Raw genomic sequence first — 26834 nt, forward strand, 5'->3', positions numbered from 1 at the left:
GTTTGCAGTTTTAAACAATGTCTTCTCCTTATAGATCTATTGCTGCCCAATCCTGGAGAGTGTACTTTTGAAAAGGATGAGTGTGTGTTTACCCAGAAGAAGAGAGGTCGTGGGAGTTGGCACAGGAGGAGGGGTCCAACTCCCACTTCTTACACTGGACCGAAAGGAGACCACACTACTGGGGTAGGTGAGTTAAGCTCCACATTGAACTTTCAGAAGAGAGATTGATAGTTAATCAAAAATACTTTGAAATAATAACCTAGAACACAGAGAAAGTTTTTACTGTTCTGTTCAGAACGGTTATTAATCAAACAAAGTAAACACGTTTCTTAGGGACCCACAGGTGGTTTTGAGAATGTGATGTTTAATCTGAATTATCTGCAGACCAAGTGGGTAATTCAGTCTTCATGTCCTAAAGTAGCCCTTTCCTTTGGGAGAAAAAAGGACAGGATGACTCTCCAGACCCTGCAGAAAAGCCTTCTTCCAAACCTCTAGCTTATGTGAATATTCCCTGAAACTAAAAGGCAAACAAGTGGTTGGGGGCGCTTCTGCATCAACACTTTCCTGTTCAAACTTAGAAGAACACACGGATAATAAAAGAGGTCCCACAGATCTTCTGTCTTGAAAATCTGCTCCATGACTTCACTGGTGTAATTTAAAGTATTTAGGCAAGTAGGGTCCCCATTAGTATGAGCAAGCGCACAGAAAACTGCATCAGGATTGCCCCCACACTGGGGCAGTACCTGGGGACTTTTGGAAATGAATGAACTGCATCACTGCATTGGGTGCTCGTGTTCCTGCAGAAGAGGACCTCAGGAACAATTCCACTGCCTTCAGTACAATGGATGAAACTGCCCTAAGGCTTGTGAACTTTAAATGCTTACATAAGTTTAAAAAGGCTTTTGGGGCCTTTGGATTTGCCCTCTTTCACAGTGGTTAGCATTCATTCAACAAGTTATAAAGTCAGTTGCAGACAAGCTGGCTTACTCACAGTAGCCGTCTATCCAGTCTGTTAAAAATTTTAGCTGGATTACAAAAGCAGTTGGCCTGCTCAAAAGGCTCACCAAAAGCTATTATTATTCTGTCAACTGTGATTGAGTGTAAACTGCGTTAAGCATTATCAAGCATAGTTATTTCAGCTGTGCATATGAAGTCTTGCTCTATGCAAGCTTAATTCAAGTTACTCTGGAAAACTGTTTTGTTTCTAGTTAACAAAATAACAAATGCTTCTAGTTAATAAAATAACAAATGTTTTGTCTTGTTTCTGATCTCTTTATCTAAAAAGATGGCTTTGTGCATGTTCAGCAAAATCTCCCCTTCCTATCTCCTGGTAAAATTTCTGTAGTAGCTGCATCCTGAGCAAGGTATGGAAGTTGACTAGAGAGATGTGAATTCATGGTGTATGGGACTATATGGCCAAAATCCTACATGTGGAATTGAGAATGCAGATGGGAATGTTTCTCTTTGGCTTGAAATTTTGGATCACCAAGAAATTATGTTCTTCCATTGTTAATTCTAAACAGTACTGATTCTGGGTAGAAATATGAATAGCCTTCAGAGATAACTAAGTTTTAAAGCTTAAAACTTCTCTTATGTGTTATGAAACAAAAATGAGAACCATTACTTACAAATCTGACCGTATTCTGACCAGATCTATTGGCTAAGTTATCTAAGTGGAAAATGTAGGCTATTTACAAATCAAGAACATTTTCCCAATAATACCTTTGTACTGTTGAATGACTTTCAAAAGGGAATATTGAAATTCTTGTCCCTTTTCCATTTAAAAATCAGGTGACATTAGAGTGAATTAGATGACATACTGTCTGTAAGTCTTTGTTACCCGCGCTGTTCAGTTCTTCTGCATCAACTAGACATGTGATCACCAGCTTTAAAATAAGTGAGAATTTTTCCTAACAGTTTTTAAAGTTAATTTGAGAATTTTTATTTTGAAATGTGGGTGAGCCTCTTGGAGAAGCATCTGTAGGCCATCTCTGTATTGTCTGGCAGACCCTTCTTTTCCTACAAAACATAATCTAAAAGGACTACATTACATTAAAGTTGGTGGTTGTTTCGGTAGGTAACCAAACTCAATTCCATAAAAGGATTCAATGTTCAGGTTTGTTGGATGCTTTTTTTTTCCTTGGTTATCCCTAGAAAATATATTTTATTCTTCCTCTTTCAAATACTCTCTATGCCAGCTCTTGTGTTTCCATGGACAATAACCCTCCTTATAGTAGGAGCAACACTTAAGAGTTTCTTGCGTAAGAAAAAGAATGGGTTGTTAGCACAATTTTCTTCATTTCTAAGGCAGAAACTGACTTTAGACCTATTTTCAGTTTATGTAGATCACTAAGTACTCTGAGATCTGAGGCTGACAGCTTGGCTTTAGAACTGGCGAAGCAAGAGAATCTTTTAAGCCTGGCCTGTGACAGCAATGTTTATTCCTTATTTCACACATCTCTTTTTGCAGCAAGATGTGCTGAGAAATACGTGGATTTAAATTCACAAAACCAAGACCTGATCTAGTCTTTCCAACAAGTTCATAATATGATTCAGGCCTTAGAACTAAAGGCAAATTATGTTATTATACTGTAGTATGAGCTGTAGGTTTTGATTTTGAAGCCAAGGAACTTTTAAGCATAGTGAACATCAAAATCCTCACAATGGGTTGCACTAGGTTTGGTATAAATAGCCTTGGGAATTCTCCAACACACTGTATGAAATTATCTTTTCTTTACAGACCTACAGCTGTAGATAATCTTCCTTTTCACCCTTTCTCTCTACTGCTGCTCACTACCAAACTACAACCGCGGTTAGAGGGGATGTCTTCAGCATGGATTTGTGTAGACAATAGGACTCTGAGTATCAGGAGAGACACCCTGAGCATCCACCAGCTGCTCTTGCCACTCTCAGCTTTTCTCCTGCCTCACTGATCCTTAGGAATCCCCTCTCCCCCTGAGGGCAATCTCACCGCCAGGAGTTGTGGTGGCAGAAGGGCAGTGTGTTTTCTCCAACACCACAAAAAGGGAGCAGTGGGACAGCATGAAGAGCTGCTACCAAACCTGAGTTCATTGCCTGCTGGCAGAGTTTACATGCTCCTCAGTCTCCTGACACACCGCAGTTTGCTCCAGTTGGAAATAACTGAATGATGGATTGAGGCAAGGGATTAATTTACCTGCCACCAATTAATGACTAATTTTTCCACAGATCAGAGTTCATGACAATCGTGCATTTATTCATGGATACTAGAGAGTCTAGTTTTCCTCACTTGTGTCTTCAGATCTTGATCACAGAAAGAAAAATATTATTGATGTCATATGTGATTTAAAAGAGGTATTTCAATTCATTTGCTTTGTTAATAGCATCAGCTCCAACCATTGCCTAAACTGTACCCTCAGATGTACATGCAGCTGTCTTTGAATTCCAGTTAATCGACTACTGTCAGAGTGCATTCCTGGTTTAAGAACAGCTATGATTTTTTCTTACTTTATATTCCTTTCTGTTGCTATGTGTTTCATCAGATAAAAAACAAGTTTTTAAGTGTTGTTATATTAGCATTCACGAATATTACCATTATTACACTAACACAATTATTACAGTATCACAAATATTACAGTTCACAAATACAAGTCTACAGCATAAAAATCTTTATCAAAATAGTTTCAATCATAATTTTTTATATAATGAGCATGTTGAGCGTAATGAACATGCTGAGAGAACATATTCTACTTTGCTAATATTTGCTTGTGTATCTTTTTAAGGATACTACATGTATATAGAGGCATCCAACATGGTCTATGGACAGAGAGCATACCTAGTTTCAAGATCACTAAGAGGAACCTCTGGAAAACAGTGCTTGACATTTTTCTATCACATGTATGGAGCTGGGACTGGATTATTAAGTGTTTATCTAAAAAAGGAAGGTGATGATGAAGAGATTCCTTTGTGGAGGAGGACAGGGGAACAAAGCATCTCATGGCTAAGGGGACTGATAGAATATGAAAGTGATAGAAACTACCAGGTAAGAAAAAACAAACAAAAAGCAGTCAAAACGGAATATTGAACTGAACTATGTGCTAGAATCCAAGTTTTGGGTTGTGTAAAAAAAAAAAAAAAAAAGTGAAAATGTAGATGGCATTGAATGGACACCTGAACAAGCTGAAGTAATGTGTAATTGCTTAAAAATGAAGGGTAGGGAGGGAATTATTAAAGACATTAATAGGCTGCAAGTATGAAAATAGTTCATTAATTCAAAAATTAATTCAAAAGCATTTAAATGCTGTTTTCCCATCATTTCTTGTCAGTAGTGGTAGTTTTTATTTAGATCACTTGTGCAATTTCTTTTCCTTCAGCTGTCTAAAGCCCTGTGTAGATTTGACATAACCACTAAGTTGTGATAAAATGGCTGCTTCTTGCAGGATGGTCTTTCCGAGGTGGCACCAAAGGCAAAGGATGATGCAAAGCCAGAGCTCTGCCTTTGGTTTCAGCAGTGCCATCATTTCAGTACCACCAGAGACAAACCGTGCTTCAGTTTCTCTGTCAAAGAGGAAGCTGAAATTGCTACTGACTGAAACAGCATTGGGCACGAAAGAGCATTGGGCACAAAACAGCACTGATCACTAACCAAAGATGCTGGGTGCTTTTTTTTTAATTGCTTTGCCTTAAGAGCCTGGAAGTTAATTAGGGGGGAAAAAAAAAAAAAAAAGAAACCTTTTACTGAAAAGCAATTTTAGTTTCATCAGTAAGACCACAACATAATATTGTAATGCTTTTTTTTCCCCTCAAGTCTTGCTGGCATACGGGCAACACACAGCGACCCATTTGGGCTGAAAAGCAAGACAGAAATGCCACATCACTAGAGAAAATTTATCAGTGGTCTATAACACACAGCAATTTCTTAAGAAATTGTGAGAACAAATTTGCTTCCTTTGGCATAGCACACACCCAAATTCTCTGACCAGGGCACCCAGTCCACTGATGGAGAATAGAAGAGTCTTTCTAAAAAGCAAGCTTTCAGGACAGTAGGTCCTTGAATAGGCTGCATGGGTATTAATTTTTTTAGTCCTTCTTCCCATGGGATTCATGAAAAGCTGTGTCTTACCTCTACAGATTATTTTTGAGGCGATCCGTGGTGTGTCAATGAGAAGTGACACTGCTATTGATGATATTCTGTTCCAGGCAGGACCCTGTTTAGGTAAGTTTAAACATACTTTGTTTCTCTTAGGAGACACCTAGCAATTCACAGTGCTTTTTGTAATTAGACAGGCGATACTTCTTCCCTTGAACTCCCACTGAATGGATCTGAATTTAGTATCATGCTGCTGGGTTAGTGCAGAATTTTTGTTTTCTAATAAGATGCGAGACCATCCTCAGAATATGGACTAGGAAAGATGCTGTAACACTTTTTAAAAACCATATGGAAGTCCCATTTAAGTCCAGCATGGTAATTAAGTTCTGTCTTATGCGTTCTTATGTATGATGAAAATACAAACTATTACAGTATTTCCCCCTTCTTTGTATTCTAGAAATGGAAGAAATTCAGTTCTCATCAGGCTATCCTGACAGCTTAAACGAAATTGAGTATTAAATACAGTCTGCTGAAAGGAATGAAGTGCATAGAAGATTTGTATGTGAGAAACTGCACAAACTGTCTATTTTTAAATATGTTTTAAGTAAATACTGGACTGGTTTGAATATGCACCGATGTATAGGAAGGACTCAGAGCACTCATGTTCCTCGCCTTTGCAATGAAATTATTGACTCAGGGCTTCTTAGACTGTTTTGTTTTTTTTTTTCATATTTTTTCTCTTTTGCATGAGATATCAGTCATTATATAAAGGCTTCCCATTTTGCACAGATCATTCATTTTAAAGCTCTTTTTTTTTTTTTTTTTAACCTTTCTGGTCTATAGGTAAAAAGGGGAAAGTAAAGGTGCACAATTAAAATCCAATATTGTGTCTTAAATCTGCATTCAGTGAATGTTTTGTGTTGGGTACAGAATGGATTTTTGTTAAGGAAATTACAAATATTTTGAAATAATAAAGAAAACATTATTAGCTACTAGTAGTAGTCTACAGGTTAAGTGCAATTATTCATAATGACAAATCTCTCTGGGAAACTGTTAACACTCTGCTGGCAATTTTTTGTGGTTTTGTATTCTTTTACTATAACAAATATATTTGTTGTCCTTGCCAATAACAAACCCACTTTTAGTGTACCAGTATACTTCAGTGTAAGCTGTTGACATTCTGAACTATATGAAATGAAACTCTTTGAAACCATATGTTTTCTGGCATACAAGTCTTGTTTGTTTTTTTTTTTTTTAATAAATAAGATTTTACACTCACAGAGAATGTACTTACACTTTACCCAACCACAGATGCCTTGCATTTATATTAATAGGAAACTGAATTCACACAACTTGTTAATTTTTAAGATTTTATGTGTTTGTGTGTAAGGTTTTGTTTTGAAATTATTATAACTTCCTAATAAAATATAACTTTGAAAATCATCTTATTGCTCTGCTCTAGACTTTATCATTATCAGTGTAACAAAAACCAACTGAACCTAGTATAATAGCCTGAATTCAATATTTTGAACATGAAGAGAATGAAATCTGTGGGTCACGTCACCTAAGACAGCTGACAGAAGGCAATCTGATCTGCTGCAGGAAGTTCCCGTATTGAGCCATAGAAATTATTCTTACAGCCACCACATTCAAGCTGTTGCTGCAAGAGGTGAGCCCTGAAAAGTGGGAATAGTCTTTGCTCCTTTCAGAACAAAATACACATTTTTCCTAATGGCCTATAAGGATCAACAGCACCTGGGACAATGTAGCCCCTTGCATCTTCAGTAAGTTTTCATTTTGGTGACACAAAGAATTGAAGAGATTGTTCAATTAAATATATTTAGTACTATCATGTTTATTTGATCACACAAATTGAAGCAGTTTATTATTTCCTAGACACTGAGGAAGAGCCAAAAGGAACTGACATCTCAACAGCCTGTCCTAGCTATCTACCGTCCCTATTGGCAGCTGGTTACGAATGCATCACTCTTGCTATTATTCTGAAAATGAAAGCAACCAGAAACAATGGACTGTTTCCTAAGAGTCAATACAGTTGTTCTGTAAAGCTTATGCTTTGGTATCAACATTCAGGTCAAATTATCTAAGCAGAAAACAAGTGAAAATGAAGTGGTTAAAATCATCAGGCTTGCTGGTTCTCCATACCTCTGATGGAACTTTTCTGTAAATGAAATGAAGCACAAAGGATAACTATTGGATTCGTGTCTCTAACAATTTATGCAACTCTGCTTCACTCCATCAAAGTAATCAGATTTAGGCTGATATGAAGAAGAACATACGCAAAGTATTCTATTCTGCTCTCCATTGAGTGCTCTCTAGGGACCTCACTGGTACGATGATTTTGTCGGTATCACTGAGGGTAGTATTTATCCATAGGGTGTGAGGCACTGTCCTGACTGCAAAAAAAAAAAAGCCGAAGTTCTTCCTTCAGCAGGGAACGACAGCACCTTTCCACCCATTTCTGCTGCAGGAATTAAAGAACAGAGGGAGAATGTGAAAGATGGCTTTAAATTAGTTTAGTGCCTGCTGAATATCAGTTTATAGAATAGGAAATTCCCAGACTAGTGAAAGAATGGCTGCAAAACATCTGAAAACTAGGGAAGGTGCAGTAAGATTTCTCCACTGGCAAACTTCAATTTTATGGTGAGATAAAAAACATTCCATCAGCTCAGCCCAAATAGGAAACTCTCCGTACAACTGATTTCTGCCCTGGATCCATTTTTATTTAATATTTGTTCCTTTCTCACTGCTGCAGTAGCTGCACAGGGACCACAGCAGGGCAAAGAACAGCTCTGAGACTTGCTATACAAGGCCTATTTACTGCCTGAAAATGTCTTCAAAAGCTACTGAAGAACCTGCAAGTAATTGCTTTGGTCCCAGTTGTGGCACAGTCCATAAAACGGAAATGAAAAAGAAACCTTCAAAACCAGCTATACACCCCAAACGCCAACAGGGTTGTATTTGATTGCTCTAAATGCAGCATTGCGCTGGAGTGGAACTGAGCTTGTCCTGACATCAGAGGAAAAACCCTTTTATTGCCCTCTTGTTTAACACTCTTTCTGTTCTTTAAGTGCTTTCTGTTGGTTGATATTTTGTCATTATCCTCACTAAGAAGAGTTCGCTCGCCCGGAGTCCAAGCCTGTGCCCATGAAGCTACTCGGAAGGTGCCCGCCTCGGAAGCACCGGCCGCCCAACTGCTCGGCTGTGCTGCCACCTCGTGGGAACGCCGCTACCACCGCTCTCCCGCGCCGCCCTACGCCGCCCAGCCGCCGGGGAAAGGCCGCTGGCGGCAGCGGGCGGTGACAGCCGAGGGGGCCGGGGCCTGCAGCACCCGCCGGGAGGTGCGGCCCGCAAGGAGGGAAGGGATTCCTCCCGCCGGCCGGGACGGGCCCAGGCCGCACCTCACGGCCACCAGGCCGTGCGGCTGCCCCAGCGCCGAGAAGCGCGGACAGGGCCGCGCCGCCCCCCCGCCCCCGTCTCCCGCCCCGTTGTCCGAAACCGAAAGCAACCCCACCATCTCCCTCCCGGGTCCCCCTTGCGGCTCCGCTCTCCTCCAGCCAATGGGCACCAGCGCGGCACGCTGCAAGCCAGTGAAAAACTTCACCGCGGTTTAGTCCCGCCCCACCGGCCAATGAGCACGCTCCTCACCTGCCCGCCTTTTCCCGTCCGCCAATGAGAGCGAGGCGCGGGGGGCGTCCTCGCGGCCGGGGGGTGAGGGCGGGCTGAGGGGGGAAGATGGCGGTGGCGACGCCGGGGAAATGGAGCCTGGGCGCCTGTCAGCTTGGCGCCGGCGGCAGCCAGCGGGCCGCGAGGAGCGCCGAGGCGCGCCCCCGCTTCGTCGAGGGCTCCATCGTCAGGATCTTAATGGAAAACTTTCTGTGAGTGAGGGGTGGGCGCTTTCTCCTGCCGGGTGGCGGCGGCCGAGCGGCCGCCATGGGCCGCGGGGCGCCCGCAGGCGCTGGCGTGCGGGGTCCCTGCCGTCTTGGAGGTCGGCGGCTACCTTGGGCGGCCTCGCCTTCCTCCCCCCTCGCCCCATTTTAAAGTGGGTGCGGGGCCGGGGAGCTGGCGGTTAAGTCAGGAGGGCCAAGTGGGGCAGCGGGCTGGCGCGGCAGGGGCGCGCTCGCTGCGGCCGTTCTGCGCCGCGGTGCACGGAGCGGGGGGTCACCCTCGGTTAGCAGGCGACCTTAGTAAGGCTTTGGATACCGAGGCGAGTCAGGACTGGAAGAGGGAGTGCATGAAACTTTTTTTCCCTGCAAGGCGATGCCTTACTCGGAGAGGGGAGAGGACCTGCTGTGTGGATTACGAGTCCCGTAGGTTCTTAGTGCAGTGTCGCTTCCCTGGGGGTGCGTTCCCCAGTGGTGGTCGTGTCGGCTTTCTTCCCCCAAGGTGGTGCTACTTGTTGTCAGTGTCAGCCTCCGCATGCTCTTTTTCTCCCAGTTAGGTGGTTGTCAAGCAGTGGAGGAAGGGAGGGCGCAGGTGTTCACAGGGCAGTGGCGGCAGGTCTTGGGAACCATTATGATAAAGTACCTGTGGTGTTACCTTTTTGCACGTGCTTTTTCCAGCTCCTGTGTATTCAGAGCACTGTTCTGTTTGGAGCTATTATAGTTAGTAGCAGAAGTTTTCAGGCCATTTTCTTATAGCTGCTGTCCTGATAGCTCCGTGTCAGCCTTGAAAACAACAGTTCTGAGTAGTTTAGTTCATGAGTCGTGCTACAGATGTCAAATGAAGCTTCAAACAGTAGTTTAAGCCTCAGCATTAAGGATTCATACACCTTTTCTTCCAGAAGTACCTGGATTATGTTAGTGTCTTATTATTGACTGCTTTCTCTTTCTTCTTTGGTGTTAGTGTCTCAGTTCTTCTCTGTGTGTTTGGTACAGTGTGGGAAGAGAACATCAAATGGTGGAGTTCATTATAAATTTGGGTTGTTACTGATCATACCAACATTAATGGTTTGTTTTGAATTTGCATGCTAGGGCTTGGTCTCTTCCTGTAGTTGCTATTGTAGTAGGCATGCAGGATGCACATAATGAAAGATGTCTAATACAATTTAAGAAAAAAAAATCACTTATAATAGGCTAATGTCTTAGGTTCTTGTAACTCAAGAAAGCTACTGCATGATGTACCAATACAGTGTTCCACAGACTTCTTGCAGAGCTTAAGACCCAAGTATATTGTACATTGTACGGGTTAGATGAGTAGAATCTCCTGTGGCTGTGGTGCAACAAGCAGCTGGAATGAAATGTAACAGACTTGACTGAATTCACTCAATTTTCTTTCTGTTGTTCTTTTGGTTTTTGTTTTGTTTTGTTTTAATATGTAAAATAATGTGATGTCCTGGTAAAGTCAATAGAAATTGTCATTATGTGGCTAGTTTTCATTCTTGTAATCATTTGTTTTGAAGAAACTTGTTATAAGTACTCTGGCTGGTAGGAATATATTCCACAGTGTTTTATTGTAGTGTTGGTTTTCACTCTGAGATTTTCTTACAAAACAGTATTTGAGGATTGAGTCTAGATTCAAAAAATTATTGTGCTTTCCAGAACATATGATGCCTGTGAAGTACGTCCAGGACCCAATCTGAACATGATTGTAGGTGCTAATGGAACAGGAAAGTCAAGCATTGTTTGTGCCATCTGCCTGGGACTGGCTGGAAAACCTTCTTTCATAGGGCGAGCTGATAAGGTAACTATGAACTTTTGTAATTTTCATGTTTAATCTGAATTTCATTAAGAGTCCTGTCCAGCAGAGGGGGGGGAAAAAGACTGTCTTCCTTGATTTGCTTTATTTTTATAAAAAGTAAGGTGTCCAAATTGTAGAATAACCTGGTCTAGAGACAAAGGCTTTTACCAAAGGTGTTTTGTCTTACTTAACTACTTGTTGTCTTGGCAGAATTATGAAATGGAAATACCTGAATTGTACTGAAATCTGAGTAGGCTAGAAGTTATATTTGAAGATGTCTGAGCCTCCACAGTGGGGCAGGAAAATACCACCTAATGCATAAATAATATTTGATCAGAAACACCAACTAAAGGAGAAATGAAAAGAAAAACTTTAACTTAAATTAAATTTCCAAGTGTATAGAACCTGTAGAAATAAAATATCCTTAATGTGTCTGAGAATTTTTCTGAAAGCATGGAGCTACCGATCTTTAATTTAAATGGAAGTTGGATTGTTTTGGGCTGTTTTCATTTTTTGCTCCTAAGAGATCATGTGTTGACATTATAGTAGGAAGTTTGTATTGTCAAATTTTTAAGTTTTGCTCTTGCTTTCTTGGATATTCTGGTTGGATGGAATATATTTCCGTAGATCTTTGGAGCATTGAATCTGGGTACCAAAATGATTGTACATATTCTGTGGTTGCAGCTCAGTCTTGAGCAAATGTAAATAAGGAAACTGACTGCATGACAGCACTGTGTGTTGGTACTTTTATTGGCTTTTTGTGTTTATATCTTTTTATACTATTAGAATTGGTAGTTCTATTAGTACAGATATTTGGCAGTGTCTTTCATTTGTATTGCCTTTGTTCCCTGAATTCATGTGAACTTCTTCCTCTCTGTGGATCTGCTGATTATAATTTGTTCAGTTTTGGAGCTGAAGTTGATCAGAAATTGTTAACCTGTGGAGGAAATTCTAATGCTGCTAGTTGATGAGGAAGATAATGGTGTCTTCCTTTATTTTTAGTTAATATGCAGACAAAATAAATTTTAGTTTTTAATTGTAAGTTTTCAATAAAATATCCCATTACAGCAACTCTAACGTACAAATACATATTTTTGTAAGAGATTATATTTTAATATACTTATTTTGCAATAACAACTTCTATAATTAATTTTGTAGGTTGGTCTCTTTGTAAAGCAGGGGTGCTTGAAAGGTGTAGTAGAAATTGAACTGTAAGTAGTAAAATTGCATTTCCTCATGCATTTTTAATTAGATATTTCCCCACATAGTAATTCACAAAGTTGTGAAAAAAAAATCTGGTGTACAGAAGGCTGTCTTTAAGCTGGTGATTTACTTTTTTCTTCTTTTTTTTACCCAGACTTCAAAATTTTAAGGCCAAATAATTACCACACAAGAAGTAAACAGTGATGGCTGGTCTTGATTTCGCTTTCTGAAGCATTTTACCTTGTCTTGATGTACAAAGAATATATAGATTAAGATTGATGTATATGGTGTGTTTAGCTTTTGATTACATTTAAGGTTCAGGTGATTCAGATACAGTCAGTACTCCCATCATGACCTAGTGATTGGAAATTATTTTTAAAGAATAAAAAAAAGACAAAATCTAAATTTTAAAACCAAACGTTCTGTCTTCACTTTCTTATACTGATACTGCTGGTATGAGGGGCTCCTCTACATTCTTACTGAAAACATCATATACTGAAACAAAAGAAGAAAAAAAAAAAAGTAGATCTGACTAATTCTGACTAATGCAGTCTTCCAGGTAAGCTTTTGCAAAACAGAGCAACTGAAAATCATTTGGACTTCCATCAGTAACTTGTGGTTACAGGGCAATATTACATGCTTCCTGTAAGTAATTTCTTTTTGACAACTAAAGAGAGGCTGTCCTAATAGAGTTCCTAAGTGGGTGCTTCTTTGTGAAGATCCTAACATGAAGTTGCAATAGCTTAGGTGGTTTTGATGAGCCTTAACCTGATCTATTTGCCCGAACTAAATAGAACATAGAGCTAATCAACTGATTCAGGGCCTGAGTTAATTTGTGTAACAATTGGCCACCCTGATAAGATTGTATAAAATGAAAATCGTGTTAAGGAAAAAAGATATACTGGAACAGATCTTTGAAAAAAATCCTATCCACTTCCGTTCTTGTGGGAGTAATCAAGTAAGACATTCTTTGGAGACTGGCCAAGCAATGGGTCAGGAGGCAGGATGTCTTTTAGGTAGATGGTGTGATTGTTTCAACATAAATACATCCTGATGTTACTTGAAAGTCTGAAGAGAGACTTGCAGTACATGAAGACTTACCATTTTTACTGTAGTGGTTGCAATGTAATTCAGTCCTTTGTCTGATTGGTAGAAAATATTTAAATGCAACATCTAGGGTGAGAGAGCAATGATGCAGAAGATTGCTTTTTGACAGGACTTCAAAAATTTGAGTTCTATAAGCACATACTGTCTTGGTTGAATTTGGCCCTTGAATTATAACTAAAATCAAGAGTTAGTAGTAAAAAGTCCTTAATTTGATAAAAGAAAGGAGCACGGCTTTGTAGATCTTTTGAAGGAAGGCAGGTGTATTAAAATGAGGTAGTGGGTACTTGTGAGGAAATAATCATATAGTCTTCGAGAAGTAGGCTTATATCGCTATGGCACGTATTCCAAACACTGGAAGCTGTTGAATTACTCACTTCTACTTTGACCTCTGTTCTTAAGTCTTCTAAGGTGTATGGCCTCCAAACTGTTATGAGCCCTTATCCTCTTTAACAATACGCTGACTGAACAGGCACTAGACAATTTCTAAATCAAAATGGTGACCAAAATGTCAAGAGTTTATAACTATCTCATTGCTCATTTGTTATTGATGCATCTTAACCGGACTAAATTTTTGAAGATCAGTGTTGAGCTAGAGAACTAAGTGGACAGCTGGTGCATCTTTGCTGTTGTTTAAAAGCAGAAAATGAAAACAAACTGGTATTTTTCATATTGTATCATACTATTTTTATTCCCAAATGGAATGTATATACACAGCTTATTGATGTAGTTCTGTACACTAATATTTTTTACTTTAAAGGCATAGTATTAGTGTGCATCTCCTGCATACCAATTTTAAAACTTACTAAATGTCATATTAAAAAAACACTTTTATATAAACTATTGACATCTGTAACAGCTTTTAAATAGTTCATACATTCATCATGAGTATGTCATTTATATAAATAACTTCCTCTGAGTTAAGATTTTCCCTGTGAGATTAATTCATTACTGAAGTACTGGACATTTTCTGAAGCATAAAATGTGAATCTGCTACTGTCCAGTTAATTTATGTTAAATATTTAGTTATCTAAAAGTTTTAATACCGTAATTCTAACATACTTTGACACTTGGTAACCTTTCTGTATTCTAAAAAGTGTAAACACTTCTTTTTGTTAATCAGGTCTAAGACACCTGACAATATCATTATCACACGTGAGATTCAAGTGGTGAACAACACATCAGCATGGTTTATCAACAGAAAGCCAACAACCCTGAAAACAGTAGAAGAGCAGATTGCAGCCTTAAACATCCAGGTGGACAATTTGTGCCAGTTTCTTCCTCAGGTATGAATGAATTTTGAAAGACAGCAGGTGCAAATGGAGTGCTGTGTTTTGAGAGGGTGTTTGTTGCTTCTTAGCTTTTGTAGCACTTCAGTGATTTAATGTAACAGCACAAAGAATGAGAGGGATGAGGTAGCCTTACTGGTGTGATGGTGAAAGAAAGGTCGAACAGTGTGACCTTTAAGGCTCACTAATTGGGCTGTTTTGTACCTGCTGTCAGTTGACACTGAAAGGAAAGCTGCTGATGTTCCCCATGGTGGTGTTTGAGTAGCAGCGCTAGCAGTGGTTATCTATCTGTCCTGTCTGTGCTGCTGTAGGGGTGTTCTTAAACAATAAATCTGTAGGGAAATTTTTATAAGGTCTTGAGATCTAGCACTGTCTCTACACCTTTACCTGCACGGTTCCTGTAGTTTCGCATCTCTGACTTTCCTGGTCAATCCCTGCATGCACTTTTATCTGGTTATATCCAGTCAGTTCCTCAGGAGTGGATCCTGTACTTGGTAAGCGAAGAGGAAGAATTGTCTGGATTTCTTTCTCCAAAAAACAGAAAGCAGTCCTACTAAATGACTCTACAGTTGCAACAGAGACTGCTACTACAGCCTTTTTGGTAACGTCCGTGGCTCAACAGGTTCTTGAGTGTAGTGTAGGACTTAAAGATATTTAAGACCAAATTATGTAAGAATAAAATCATCCTGATGGAAAATAGCTCCTAAAGGAGAGAGAAGATTAAAGAATACTACAAGCAGTTTCCATATCTGAATCCATGCTCAGGCATATCAGGATTTCTGTGCAGATAACTAAGTTACCTCACAATTGCACCTTAAAAAAAGTTTTGACAGATACCTTCCTAAGATGTTCCCAGTTCATGGGGATCATCAGGGGTGGCAGTAAAAGGAAACCTTGTCAGAGCCTAGCCAGTCATGGGTTTATTGTTCTGATAAAGGAGAAGTGCGTTCAAGAAGACATGCTGAAAAACATTAGAACTTCAAAAGCTAATATTGCGGAAACAAATGTTCTGGAGGTTTTTTTATTCATTTACATACTCACAATATTTGTTTAGAGTAGAACTTTCTGCATACTCTGCCAACATAACTTTCATATTTAAAACAGCTTTTTTTCTTTACTGCATAAATGTCAGTTCAGTGAATATTACTGTGTTGAAAGTTTTGGTTTATTTGCTCTCTGCCACTGTAGCAATGGCAAGCACACCATTCACTCCCGTCTTGGTTTTGAGCTGTTCCTCTGCCTTGGACAGCAGCAAGTGCTTCCTGATACCCTTGGCTGCCAGCCTTAATATTAACTTCTACATTGTTTAACTTTCAAGTTAATCATAGCATTTATACTGGGAAGGTGTAGCCTCAGCAGCATGAGAACCAATCTTAAGCATACAGTGGAATAAAACCTTTGATTGTCTTTACTAAACTGTCTTGTTCAGAAGAATGCTAGACAATTCAAAAATAATGAGCCAACCCATGTCCTCAACAGCTACCCTGAAAAGCTGCCAAACAGCAAAGAACAGCTACAGTTTAAGCTTAAATCATTCCAGAACAGCTCCAAGAAAACCATGTATGAAATCTTGCAAATGTTTAGGAGCGTTTGGTTGCTACTCTATGAGATGGTCGTCCTATGCTTAACTATGCCAGAACTATCTGTCATAGAACTGGAAGTCAGGTGATGTTCGTGAGAAGTAAGTTGCAGTGTTTGAATCCAGTATTACTGTATTGCACTGTTCTAACTAATACTGTATTTTTATAACTGTTCTTTTATTTTGTAGGACAAAGTTGGAGAATTTGCAAAACTGAGTAAGATTGAGTTGCTTGAAGCCACTGAAAAATCCATCGGTCCTCCAGAAATGTACCAATTTCACTGTGAACTGAAAAACTTCAGAGAAAAGGAAAGAGAACTGGAGGTAAACATGCACATTATAGAGACAGAGAGCCGTGACTGTAGAGAAATCAGTGTAATAAAATTTAACGTGAGATCTTAGAGAACTAGAAGGTGGTATTTATTTACAAAGTTCATTTTACCAAATCGTGCTCATCTTCTCTCAGAATTCATTCACTCTGACACTCACATGCTCGTAAGCATAAAGACACATGTGTGTAAGTGGTCCAGACACAGAGGACAAGGGACGCCTGTTGTCAAGTACTCATTACTTCTCTGGGATTCTTGACTGCCAACAACTTTTCTGGACAGATCTTTTATGCCTTTTAGAAGTCATGAGCTCTTATAGGGTGGTCCTTTGCTTTAAGTTGCTGACTTCGACTTCCATAAATTATGCTCAGGATTGTTGCCTGCTACCTGTTTTTCCTGGTTTGGAATATTAACAAAAAGGAAAAGGGAGGTTGTGTGCAATAAGCTGCAACCTTGTTGCAGTCCTGGTTTTGGGGCACAGGGTCTTTCCCTTGCAGTTACTTGTACTGTGATCTTAGCAGAGCGCAGGCTTAGTGATCTTTGCAGAAATAACGTGTTCCTTGCTGTTAGTGCTGGGAATGGTGTCTTGGGATCAGTGTTCTGGGAACAGTGTCTGTTGTTAGCCATACAGGCCATTCTTTTTATCTTTTCTTCTTGTGCTTAAGCGCAATCATGCATTTCCAATCGTACAAACTACATTCACAAACCTACCTTAATGTTTCTGTTACAAATCTCTACAAGATCTTTCACAAGCAGTTTTGCTACTTGTATTTATCAAAACCACTTATGGTGGTTTAGAAACATCTAGATTAATGGAGGCTTGAGCTGTAGGGAGTAACTTCCTGAGAAAATAAAAAAAAAATAGAGATATTTTTCAGATTAAGATTTCTGTTTACATTAGATTTGTTTTCACAGAAAGTATGTGGTAAATGTACTTAAAAGCTGGACAACTATTCCTCGTTGAGTTTTTCCCCTCTAATTACTGCTGTACTAAAATTTCCTCTCTAGTGTTAAATTTCTGCTTTAATGTACAGGTGAGGTGTGGACTATTTCTGAAAAGTGTTTTCACTGAGTAGATACTGTAAAACGTAAAAATGTATATTCTTACAGAACTTGTGCAAAGACAAAACTAACTCTTTGGAGAAAATGAAACAGAGGATTGAACGATACAAACAAGATGTTGAGAGATACCATGAGCGCAAGCGCCATCTAGACTTAATTGAGATGCTTGAGAGGAAAAGGCCTTGGGTGGTAAGTTTTTTCTTTTCTTTTCAGTGTTTTTCTTGCCTAACCCATTTTTCCTAATACTAGATTATTAGAAGTATGCCAGAAGTTTCTTTAAAAGAAATTTGACCTGAGTAACTTGAACATCATTACAGTTGCTTGGTGCAAACAGGCCAGGTCTTGGAATACTGTTCTTGGACTAACTTTGGTCAGAGGTTTGCTTGCATTTGTAGCTGGACTGAAGAAGTTGCTTAAGGAGTAACTTAAGTGGTTACTACCCATGTAGGAAAGCCAGCAATATGGGCCAAGAGCAGTACTCCTTTTATTCCTTGCAGGCACAACTGGCTTAATTTAGGCTGTGCCTAGCCAGTTCCACTTGCTCCTTCCAGCTGTAACCTTTTTTTTTTTTTACAGAATGTGTTTTTGTTTGGGTTTGTTGTTTTTTTTTTTTCTTACAGGTTGCCTTCCCCCAATGCTAATTTTAATTTATTAATTGAGGTTTGGCGTGAATGACACAAATCATGGTGAATATAGGTTGCCAATCTCAAAAATGTCGGCATTTGAAGAGGTGGAAATTTTAAATTAATTTATAAGAGCCTAGAATCAAGGACAGGCCATTTATACAAAGCAAAATAAGTCTTTCTGAGCAGCACTTTGAGTGTAATTTAGTTTAATGTTGAATGGTCAGTCGGATTAAATTATAAATAGTTTAAGCTCACGTGGATTTTATTATATTGAAGCAATATGTTGTTTGCCTTGTTTGCAAGCTTTATAGAATTCGTGAAATACAGAACTTATGAAAACTTGCATGTAATATTTATGGAGGATGCAGAAAACTTTTGTAAGGTATGTTGTTGCAATTTTGCAGAAAACAAAGCCTCACATGGGTATTCAAAGAACTTTGTCCCTTGTGTGTTGAAGAGCAACTGGATTCAGGGGATGTATCTTCACTGCCTTCAAACCTCCGTGCTAACAGCACAGGGGGATATAGGAACAGCCATTGAAATAGATGGATGGTGGTAGGTGCTAAGGACGTGGTCTACACATGCATTAGCCTGGCTTAGTTAACAAAAAGAGAGAGTTATTTTATTAGGAGAGATGTGGGCCTTGTGTCGTTAACGTAGACTGATACTGATTGTTCTCTACTGTAAGATATTTGCAGATACAGAACTCTGAAGGCTGGTCGGAAACTGGCGGGGGGAAACTAAGTTAAGAATCTCATCTGCTGTCAGTTAAATTGCCTTCCATAAGTTTGAGGACATCGCTGTTAGTTATTTGTTTCTTAAGCAAATTTAGACTTCTTCACGCCTGACTTTTTCACTGTCGTCTTCTAGACAGTTTGTGTTGCTGAGTATATTAAATACTTCTGGTGAGTGCACTCAATCAGGAAAAATTTAACTTTTTGGCCACTGAATTCATAGAAACAACAGTGTGTTTTGACATCTGCATGAAGTTCCAATTTGCAGTACAGAATCAGTAGCGTGTACCAGATCGTTTACCAGAAGTCACTTGCCTGTGGATAATCTACAGTTGAAATCAAGGGTCATCGATGTATTTGTTTTACTAGGTAGAAGATATTTCACCTACAGGCTGCAAAAAAAATTCACATTCCATTGTGATCTTCATTGTACAAGATCGCTGCTCTTTTGTGATTTGTCAAATCCTTCTGATAGATTTCTTGGTATTCTCCTATATTGGAAAATACCAAGCTCTCTCTAAAAGAAGAAATGCATTGTCTTCTGACCTAGCACTGTTTAATCTTAAGAATAAACATTACTGATGTCTTAAAATTGGGTTCACCAAAGTTGAGAGTAGCACAGGGTTTATTCTTCCTTCTATGGATCTTCCCCATCCTCCCCAAAGGGTATGTTTCTATTTGTAGACCAAACATACCTAGCTGTTTAGAATTGCCTCTGTAACAAAACAGAATAGCTGGGTGGGTCTCCATATCAGCCAGGAGGCAGATGTATAAACACTGCAGTATGTTAAGAAATGGAGAAGACGGGCAGCCTGAAAACAGGTCAACTGAAATATGACACTAGATTGTCTCTTGATCCTAGTGGAAAAGAGGAAGTCTAGTGCTGAACTTGCTTTACTATTTGACCACTGTAGAACTGTGTTTTTATTCTGAAGACTCCACTGCTCTTCACCTGAGGAACAGTTCCCTTGTCAAGTGTTTTTTCTAGTCAGTGCCAGCTGCTTCTGTATGTGGAGAATTTACACCTATTTGATATATGTCTATGTCTAATATGCTTTTGAGGATCTCCTTTGAATTCCATAAAATGGACCCTAGGAGTACAATGTTAAAGATTTGGACTTAAGGATTTAGGGGACATTTTATGTTCTTGTGTGTACCTTAATGGGACTTCTATCAAATGATTGTGTCATCTACAATCAGTGAGCAGATTTAAGGAACTACAGTTTTTTTGACTTCTTTTGTAGGGCCTTAAAGAAAAGGGGTTTCTTACCTCTCCAAGCTTAAGCTTAAGGTAGTACGGTATACCATAAGGTATATTGTTTTAAGGTGGTATAGCAGCAGGAGGTGCTGTTCCTCCTGCTGTAAATGTCCCAAAAACACGTAATTCTGAAAATGTGTTTTGACTGAGCCGTTTCCATTCTTCTTTTCCTCCTCTTCCATTCACAATTGAGAAAAGCTTTTTTATATAGTTTAGGTGCAAATATGTCTTGGGAAGGCTGAAATCCTTTGGAATTCCTGCAGATCTTTAGCTAAGTGCATAATTACAAGCATCATGGTTATTTCCTTAAAGGTTACCAAAATACAGAGGTCTAGTGAAAGTCAGGTTTTCTTAAAGTGTTAAAGGGATTTGCTGTATAAAAACCATGTAATGACAATTTCTAGGGAAACTTGCCTGTATTTTGTATCTGAAGAAATGAGGTGTAATTGTAGGTGTGTGAATTTGCTTTAACCTTGAAATATAATACCTTATTTAGAGTAGAGCTACATTTTAAGCTTATTCTATCAGCTAAGTGGAAGTATAATTGCTTTACCTCTGTAACTTTGTGATGGTGGCTACTGATTGTACTCTACATCATAGAATTACAGCAGGTTTCTTCAAATACTTTTTGGTTTTGTGAAAAAGATACTCTGAAGAAAGAATTTGGATTTAATAGCCTAAATTGATTTATTTGTGATTGTCTGTGTTTACAAGTGGGGTAATTAAACAAATAACTAGGAAAAAGTGGTAGCAGATAAAGCAAAGTTACAGATAGAGCTTGCAGGCTACTTTTTTTTTTTTTTTTTTAATGCTCCGAAGCTTGGAATAATCCAGGCGTATACACTAAACCAGGGGCTTTCTTTAGTGCCTGCCAAATCGGGCAGCTTTCCCTTCCCTGCACCCCCACATACATATATCTCTTCCTTCTCAACCCTTAACTATCATTGAATGTCATGTTCTTTTTTTGTTTGTTTTGGGTTTTTTTCTTTTTTTCCCCCAGAAAGCATAACACGAAAATTTCACTAGTAATGACTCCCTCAGCCTAAACTACTTTCTCCCCCAAATTCCCACCTTCTTGAGGTGGAGGTACTTGGTCACCACACTGCTTACCATCTCTTTCTTCTCAGGAATGCATCTCCAGTTAAACTCCTTAGATAGTGACTTCTCTGGTATTTGTGGTGTATGGTCAAGTTTTTGTTTGTTTTCCAAAGTTCTGTTCCGCTCTGTCTCTCTCCTTGGTTTACTTCAGGTTTATGTCTGTTACTGGCTCTGATGATCTGTCCAGCTCCTTCCTTTTCTTTCTCCTGAAGTTTTCTGTGGTTATTTGCTCCTTAGCTTGAGGACTTCTGCCTAAGTAGTACTCAAGCTATAGACAGAAGGGGCTAAAGAATTACTTTTTCCACACCGATCCCAGATGGACTTAGAGGCAAGGTAATTGCAGACAAATTGATCATTTCTTCTGCTACTTGAATTGCATATTATTTAAGAACCATTAAATGTGTGTGCTTGTTCACTGGGGACTGAATGATCCCTACATCTCCTAGTCATTTTGACTAGTAACAGGAGGACTACTTTAGTTGCTCTAATACTAGCTTCTGAATCAGATTTTTCTCCTAAAACTCATGTACAATTAAATAAAATGTTAGAGCAGTTATAAAATACTTGAATAGAAGACAGAAGTCTTTAATTATTTTACTTTCAACTCCTCCAAGGAATACGAAAATGTTCGTCAGCAGCATGAGGAAGTGAAACAAAGGCGAGACCAAGCCAAGGAAGAACTAAAGAACCTGAAAGAAATGCAGTCCCCAGTGACAAAAAAAATCCAAGAAACTGAAGAATATTTTAAGAATCTGGATATGAAAATCAGAGATAAGGTAGGTATTTTAAGTTCTCAGTTAACATATGTGATATTTCAGGTGTTCTGTGTTCAGCTTTGTAAAGTGTAAAGCAATAACCTCTTTCTTTCTAGTGTGCCATAATCATGTGTTTCAGAAGAAATTTTTCTGAAGTATTCGTGCCCTTGGTTCTCACTACCTTCTCCATGTCGGTGTTCAATTAAAAGCAGTAAAACTCAAGGAATACATTTCTTAGTAAACGTTCAGTAACAACTCTGAAAGTCCACTCTCTTGCTATTATAAGAGCATGCAAATTTTATAATTCTGTTCATAGAATCGTCAAAATCTTCAGGGATATAATGTTACAGTTTCCCAAAGTTAGATACTTACATTGAGTTAGTTGCCTGTTTTCATCTGTTCTGTAGTTTGGGTTTGTGGATGCTCTGTTTATCTTCTTAAAATGTAGCCAGTTTGGGTGGTAAATTTAAGCTAACCTACAATTATCTGGCCTAAAAGTGTTCCTCTAATATTTAACCTAATTCCCTAAGTAGGGTGTAATTTTTTTGTTAGACAGTAATCCTCCATCAGTTATGAATACTTTTGTGCATAAGAGAATTAAATGGTAAACCTACCTATGCCTTACAGCTTACTATCTGTTTTTTCGAATAGCTGCTCTCTCTGGGGATATGGAAGATTACTATTTCTGTATGACATATAGGAAAGTACTGCAATTCTCTGCAGGATTTTAACTACCATGTACTATTCAGGCTGCAGAAGTCATCGTGTGCATCGGCTGCACAAATTTTTATGGATAACCAAAATTAAATGATAACATGAGAATGTTTGCTTCAGTGAGATGTTTAAAGGTAACTGATCAGATCAAAGGACTTGGTGTGGAGACGTCTGACACCTGTAGAGGGCTGTTGTCATGATGCATCTTGTAGAATCAGGGTCTGAAACTTCAGTGGCATTTAGTGCACTGTGAGCTAATACACTGTCCATCTGCTCTCTTTAAAAAAAACAAGCACCTTCCCCCTAGACAAAAAAAAACCCAAACAAAAACCAAGAACACAAAACCAAAAAACCAAACCAGAAAGACCAGACAAACAAAAACCACAGATTGTTGTTCACACCACTTCTGGTTTTGTTGTGATATAAACTGTACCAGGCAATACTACTTACCCAAGTACAATATTATTATTATTATTATTATTATTATTATTATTATTATTATTATTATTATTATTATTATTATTATTATTATTATTACATAAATGTATTTATTTTTATTATTAAGAAAGCACTTTGCTAAATGTATCTTCTGAATCTTCTGCTCCACAGTACTGCAAGAGTTTATTATGCTGTGATTCAAAATACCTAAATGTTTAAAAATATTGCAGTTTTACTGAAGTGGGCTTTTTTGGGTGTGGTTGCGGGGGGAGTTGTTTGTTTTGTGGGTTTTTGTTGCTGTGTAAGTGTACTTCCTTAGAGGAAAGTTAACAGCTGGAAGCTTGAAATTAATTTTCATAATGCAATAAGGGCCTTCATGCTTGTGAAGTGCTAAGTTATATTTTCACTGCTTGGTATTATCCTGCTAGGTTTTACTCATCTGTTTCATTTTAATTAATGTTATACTAATATATTTTTTCAAACAGGAAAGAATTCTACTGAACCATTGCCACCCCAGTTCTTAGAAGTATTGGGCTATATTCATATAAAAGTTATCTTCTGTTGGTATGAGTTATGCTCTGTTTGTATGACAAACCTAGGACAAAACAGTGAGTGAGCATTTTAGTTTTAACTTCTAGGGAGCATGCTCAGCATAGGCTATTTGCTACAGAACTGTGAAAGAAAAGTTGGGGGAATGGACTAGCTGATTGACTCATACTCTTGAGTCAACATATTCTTCTGCTCGATCTAAACTTGTGGAGTAAGGCGTCTGCACATTAAACATTCACAAGGTTAACTGTGTGCTGAAGTGGTGTTTAACTGGGGCCCAGAGAATAAATTGGGTGCATTTTGTTCTACAGTATTCCAGAAGCCAGAAAGATGGGAAGAAGGAAAGATGCCACATTTGAAATAAATAATTTATAGAAGACTTAGTGAGATATTCTATTACTGCTTTCCAGTGATTACTTACCATAATTTTGATTGTAATGTATAGCTGATACTACGTTGTATATCATATTATAATAAGACATTTTCAAACCTGAGTGAGTTTTGTTCTGATGTTAAATGATATGTCCAAGTCTGATTTGAATGATTCATATTCCATCTTGAAGAAGCCCCCGTAGAGTCCGAAATTGTGGAAAAAGGCTTAAGGAAATATGTTATATACCTGGTTATGGCATGAACAATTTGTATAACATCAGGCAAGTTAACAAGATGTTAGAGGTGTATTGCTACTTTTGAACTTTTTGTGACAGTAGCTCTTCTCTGGGTACTGAAATCCATTTCTCTCCCACATGCCTTCTTAATTGGACTGTGAAAATTAAGTTCTTTTAAAGGAAAATCAGTGCTGCTTGCACTGTCAGGAGGTAGTTTTGACCTAAGGCAAAACCTCAAGGCTTTTAAGTACCATACCTTAAAATTGCTTAAATTGCTACTTCTTCATAAGTTCTTCACTTTTTCATAGATACTGCTTGAATTTGTTGTAACTTAGAGTTTAATCTTTGTAGATGCAAACATTTGGTGAGCATTTCACAGATAATTATGCTGTAAGACAGCAGGAGTTGATTAATGAATGATTTTATTATAAAAACAGTATGACTATTTTTGGCCCAAAACTTGTTTTTTTCAAGCCAAATTTCAATTTGGCATTGAGGGAAAGCAGTTTAGCATTTTAAGTCCTCTGTATTTCAGACACATAGACCTGTAGGGAACATAATTTTCTTCAGGCCCTTTGGTCCACGCTTATATCCATTATCAAATAACTGTAATCCTGACTGCTTCTTGAGATCTTGCTCTTGGGTTGAGGGTATATGCGTGAGAGCAGAGATAAACCACCTCTTCATTATGTCTTGTTTGCACTTTGTTGGCAAAAAGCCAGGCACGATGTTAAAGATTTTGCCTGGAAGGAGCTGCACTGAAGTAAAGGCAGAGTGTAAATTAGTGTATCAAGACACTGCGTGACTATTTCTCTTGTCTCTCTCTGTGTTAAAACCCTTTTAAGAATTTGGTTAGACTAAGAATTCCTAGTAAAATTTTGTGCTTTGGGTGTGCAGGATGTGTAGATTCTGAAAAAAAGAAATCGGCCCATTTTGTAGGAAGAGGTTGATAAAATTGTGTGAGAGAAGCCTAGAATAGTTTCTGCTTTAGGCTCTTTAAAGGCATTTGGACAGAGTGGACTATGCAATGCAATTTTTTTAGCAATTTTTAACAGTATAAAGCAGTACGTTATGGTGGTACCATGAAAACCATAAAGACAATTACAGTTGTTAATCTATTCTGTAAGGTAGGTGTATATATAAATATATGATAACTGAAAATATTATAATAATAATTGAAAAATTGAATTCCATTTCCTTACTAGTGTCCTGATTTTGAGAGCCTTCAGAATTGTTTTGTGAATATTTTGCATCAGGTTCCTGGTAGAGAGCCTCCTCTTCAGACTGCCTGCCTCAGGTCTTTGGAGAGAGCGTCACGGAATCAGTGCTTCGTTGCAGTCAGCTGCAAGACCAAGATGTATTGTTCCATGTTGCCTTCATGCAAACAGCTATAGAGTCAGGGTCTTTACATATTTGTGCGTCTTTCAGGTTGTGGGAGGGAAAAGATTCTGCATAGTTTTATTTTCTCCATTCATGATGCATTTTCAGTGTGGCTCAGTTTGTAGGAAGACGTTTCTTCCAGTGAGAGTGCTCTGTTTGTTTGTTTCCGTGTCTGCACTGGAATTTACTTATGGTCCTTGCATCCTTCTGCAGTGTTCCAGTATTCTGTTTGCACTGTTTTCAGCCTTTAGGGTTCAGGGAAGGAGGAATTAAATTTGTAGAGAAAGCACATTTCCACTGTGTTTGGGATGCAGCTGTACAATGCCTGGGGAACCTGACCTAATAAGACCTGCTTTGAGCAAGGGATTGGACTGGGTGATGTCCCGAATTCCCTTCTGACCTATGTTATTCTGCAACTCTGTAGAAGCTGAGAAGGATAGAGGAAGAGCAGAGACATGGGTGCCTACACATGAGCCAACAAGTTGTCAAGCTCAGCTGCGTAGGATATCGTGTTAGCACAGTGCACTTCAGAGGCAGGATGACTTTGACAAATTCTGTTTTGGCTGCCCTGTGCCTAGGAACTTACGCCTTTCCTGCTCTAAGTATAAGCTTTCCTTGGTAAAGTTGGTTTGGAAAAAGAAGCAAGAACATTTATTACTGTAAGGATCTGAACATAGCATTTTTATTGAAATTGAGGATGGTGTTATTTTAATTTCAGAGTAGATTAGGAGACTTCCTCTATCTGTCATGCCTGAATTTGCAGATCTATAGCTGAATCATTGTGAACAGTTTATATGCCATTATTCAGTTCTTCACAAATTGCTGAAAATATACATATTACAGATACGGGTAAGAATAATAAGAAACTGGTGAGTATAACTTTGTCAGTAATAAAATGTGGAATAAATGCTTGGTTATGCATAGACAGAATATTCTTTAAAATATGACTGCTTTTTACAAATATAACTGAATTTATGACTATCTAATTTAAATATCTTACTGTATTCAGGCTGCTGAAATCAAAGACATTTCTCAAAAATGTAAACAGAAGCAAGATGCTTTGGAGATGAAAGATAAACAAGTAAGAATCTTGATATTTGTGACTTTTTTTGGTGTTTCTTTGCTAATGTGTTAATTCAGTACTAGCTATAGCATATGCTGCATTCAGGCAGAATGCTACTTCTTAAATTCTGCAGTAAAACACAGAGATGGGTTTTTTTTTGTCTTCTGTTAGCAGAAAGGGAAATTCTCTGAAGACGCTGCACGTGCTAGCATGCTTCACTCCCTCCAGTACATAATGAATCTTTAAAACACCTATTAGTCAAACAGGTATTACTAAGGGA

General features: G+C 38.6%; 2 protein-coding genes across 5 annotated transcripts in view; both read left to right on the forward strand.

Annotated features, from left to right (window-relative positions):
- The window catches only part of MAMDC2 (MAM domain containing 2), a 63001-nt gene extending 56490 nt beyond the window's left edge, over positions 1-6511 (forward strand). Inside the window, exons 11-14 of one of the 2 annotated variants that reach the window (XM_087742013.1) lie at positions 35-187; positions 3762-4021; positions 5110-5194; positions 5526-6511. In XM_087742013.1, the coding sequence (XP_087598139.1) occupies positions 35-187; positions 3762-4021; positions 5110-5194; positions 5526-5587 (560 nt within the window). In that variant the 3' untranslated portion in view covers positions 5588-6511. Of the gene's footprint in view, positions 1-34; positions 188-3761; positions 4022-5109; positions 5195-5525 lie in introns of those variants that run through there. The other variant, XM_087742014.1, reaches the window with a different exon arrangement.
- A 2310-nt stretch (positions 6512-8821) lies between these two features.
- SMC5 (structural maintenance of chromosomes 5) overlaps positions 8822-26834 on the forward strand; it is a 49244-nt gene continuing 31231 nt past the window's right edge. For 2 of the 3 annotated variants that reach the window (XM_087742260.1, XM_087742261.1), the window contains exons 1-8: positions 8822-8964; positions 10627-10768; positions 11924-11976; positions 14196-14358; positions 16130-16264; positions 17380-17520; positions 21662-21823; positions 26501-26572. In XM_087742260.1, coding sequence (XP_087598386.1) covers positions 8822-8964; positions 10627-10768; positions 11924-11976; positions 14196-14358; positions 16130-16264; positions 17380-17520; positions 21662-21823; positions 26501-26572 — 1011 coding nt within the window. Of the gene's footprint in view, positions 8965-10626; positions 10769-11923; positions 11977-14195; positions 14359-16129; positions 16265-17379; positions 17521-21661; positions 21824-26500; positions 26573-26834 lie in introns of those variants that run through there. The other variant, XM_087742262.1, reaches the window with a different exon arrangement.

This window comes from Nipponia nippon, unplaced genomic scaffold (assembly GCF_047370975.1).
Source record: "Nipponia nippon isolate SJK-2023a ecotype South Korea unplaced genomic scaffold, ASM4737097v1 scaffold_8, whole genome shotgun sequence".
Classification (NCBI taxonomy): Eukaryota; Metazoa; Chordata; class Aves; order Pelecaniformes; family Threskiornithidae; genus Nipponia; species Nipponia nippon.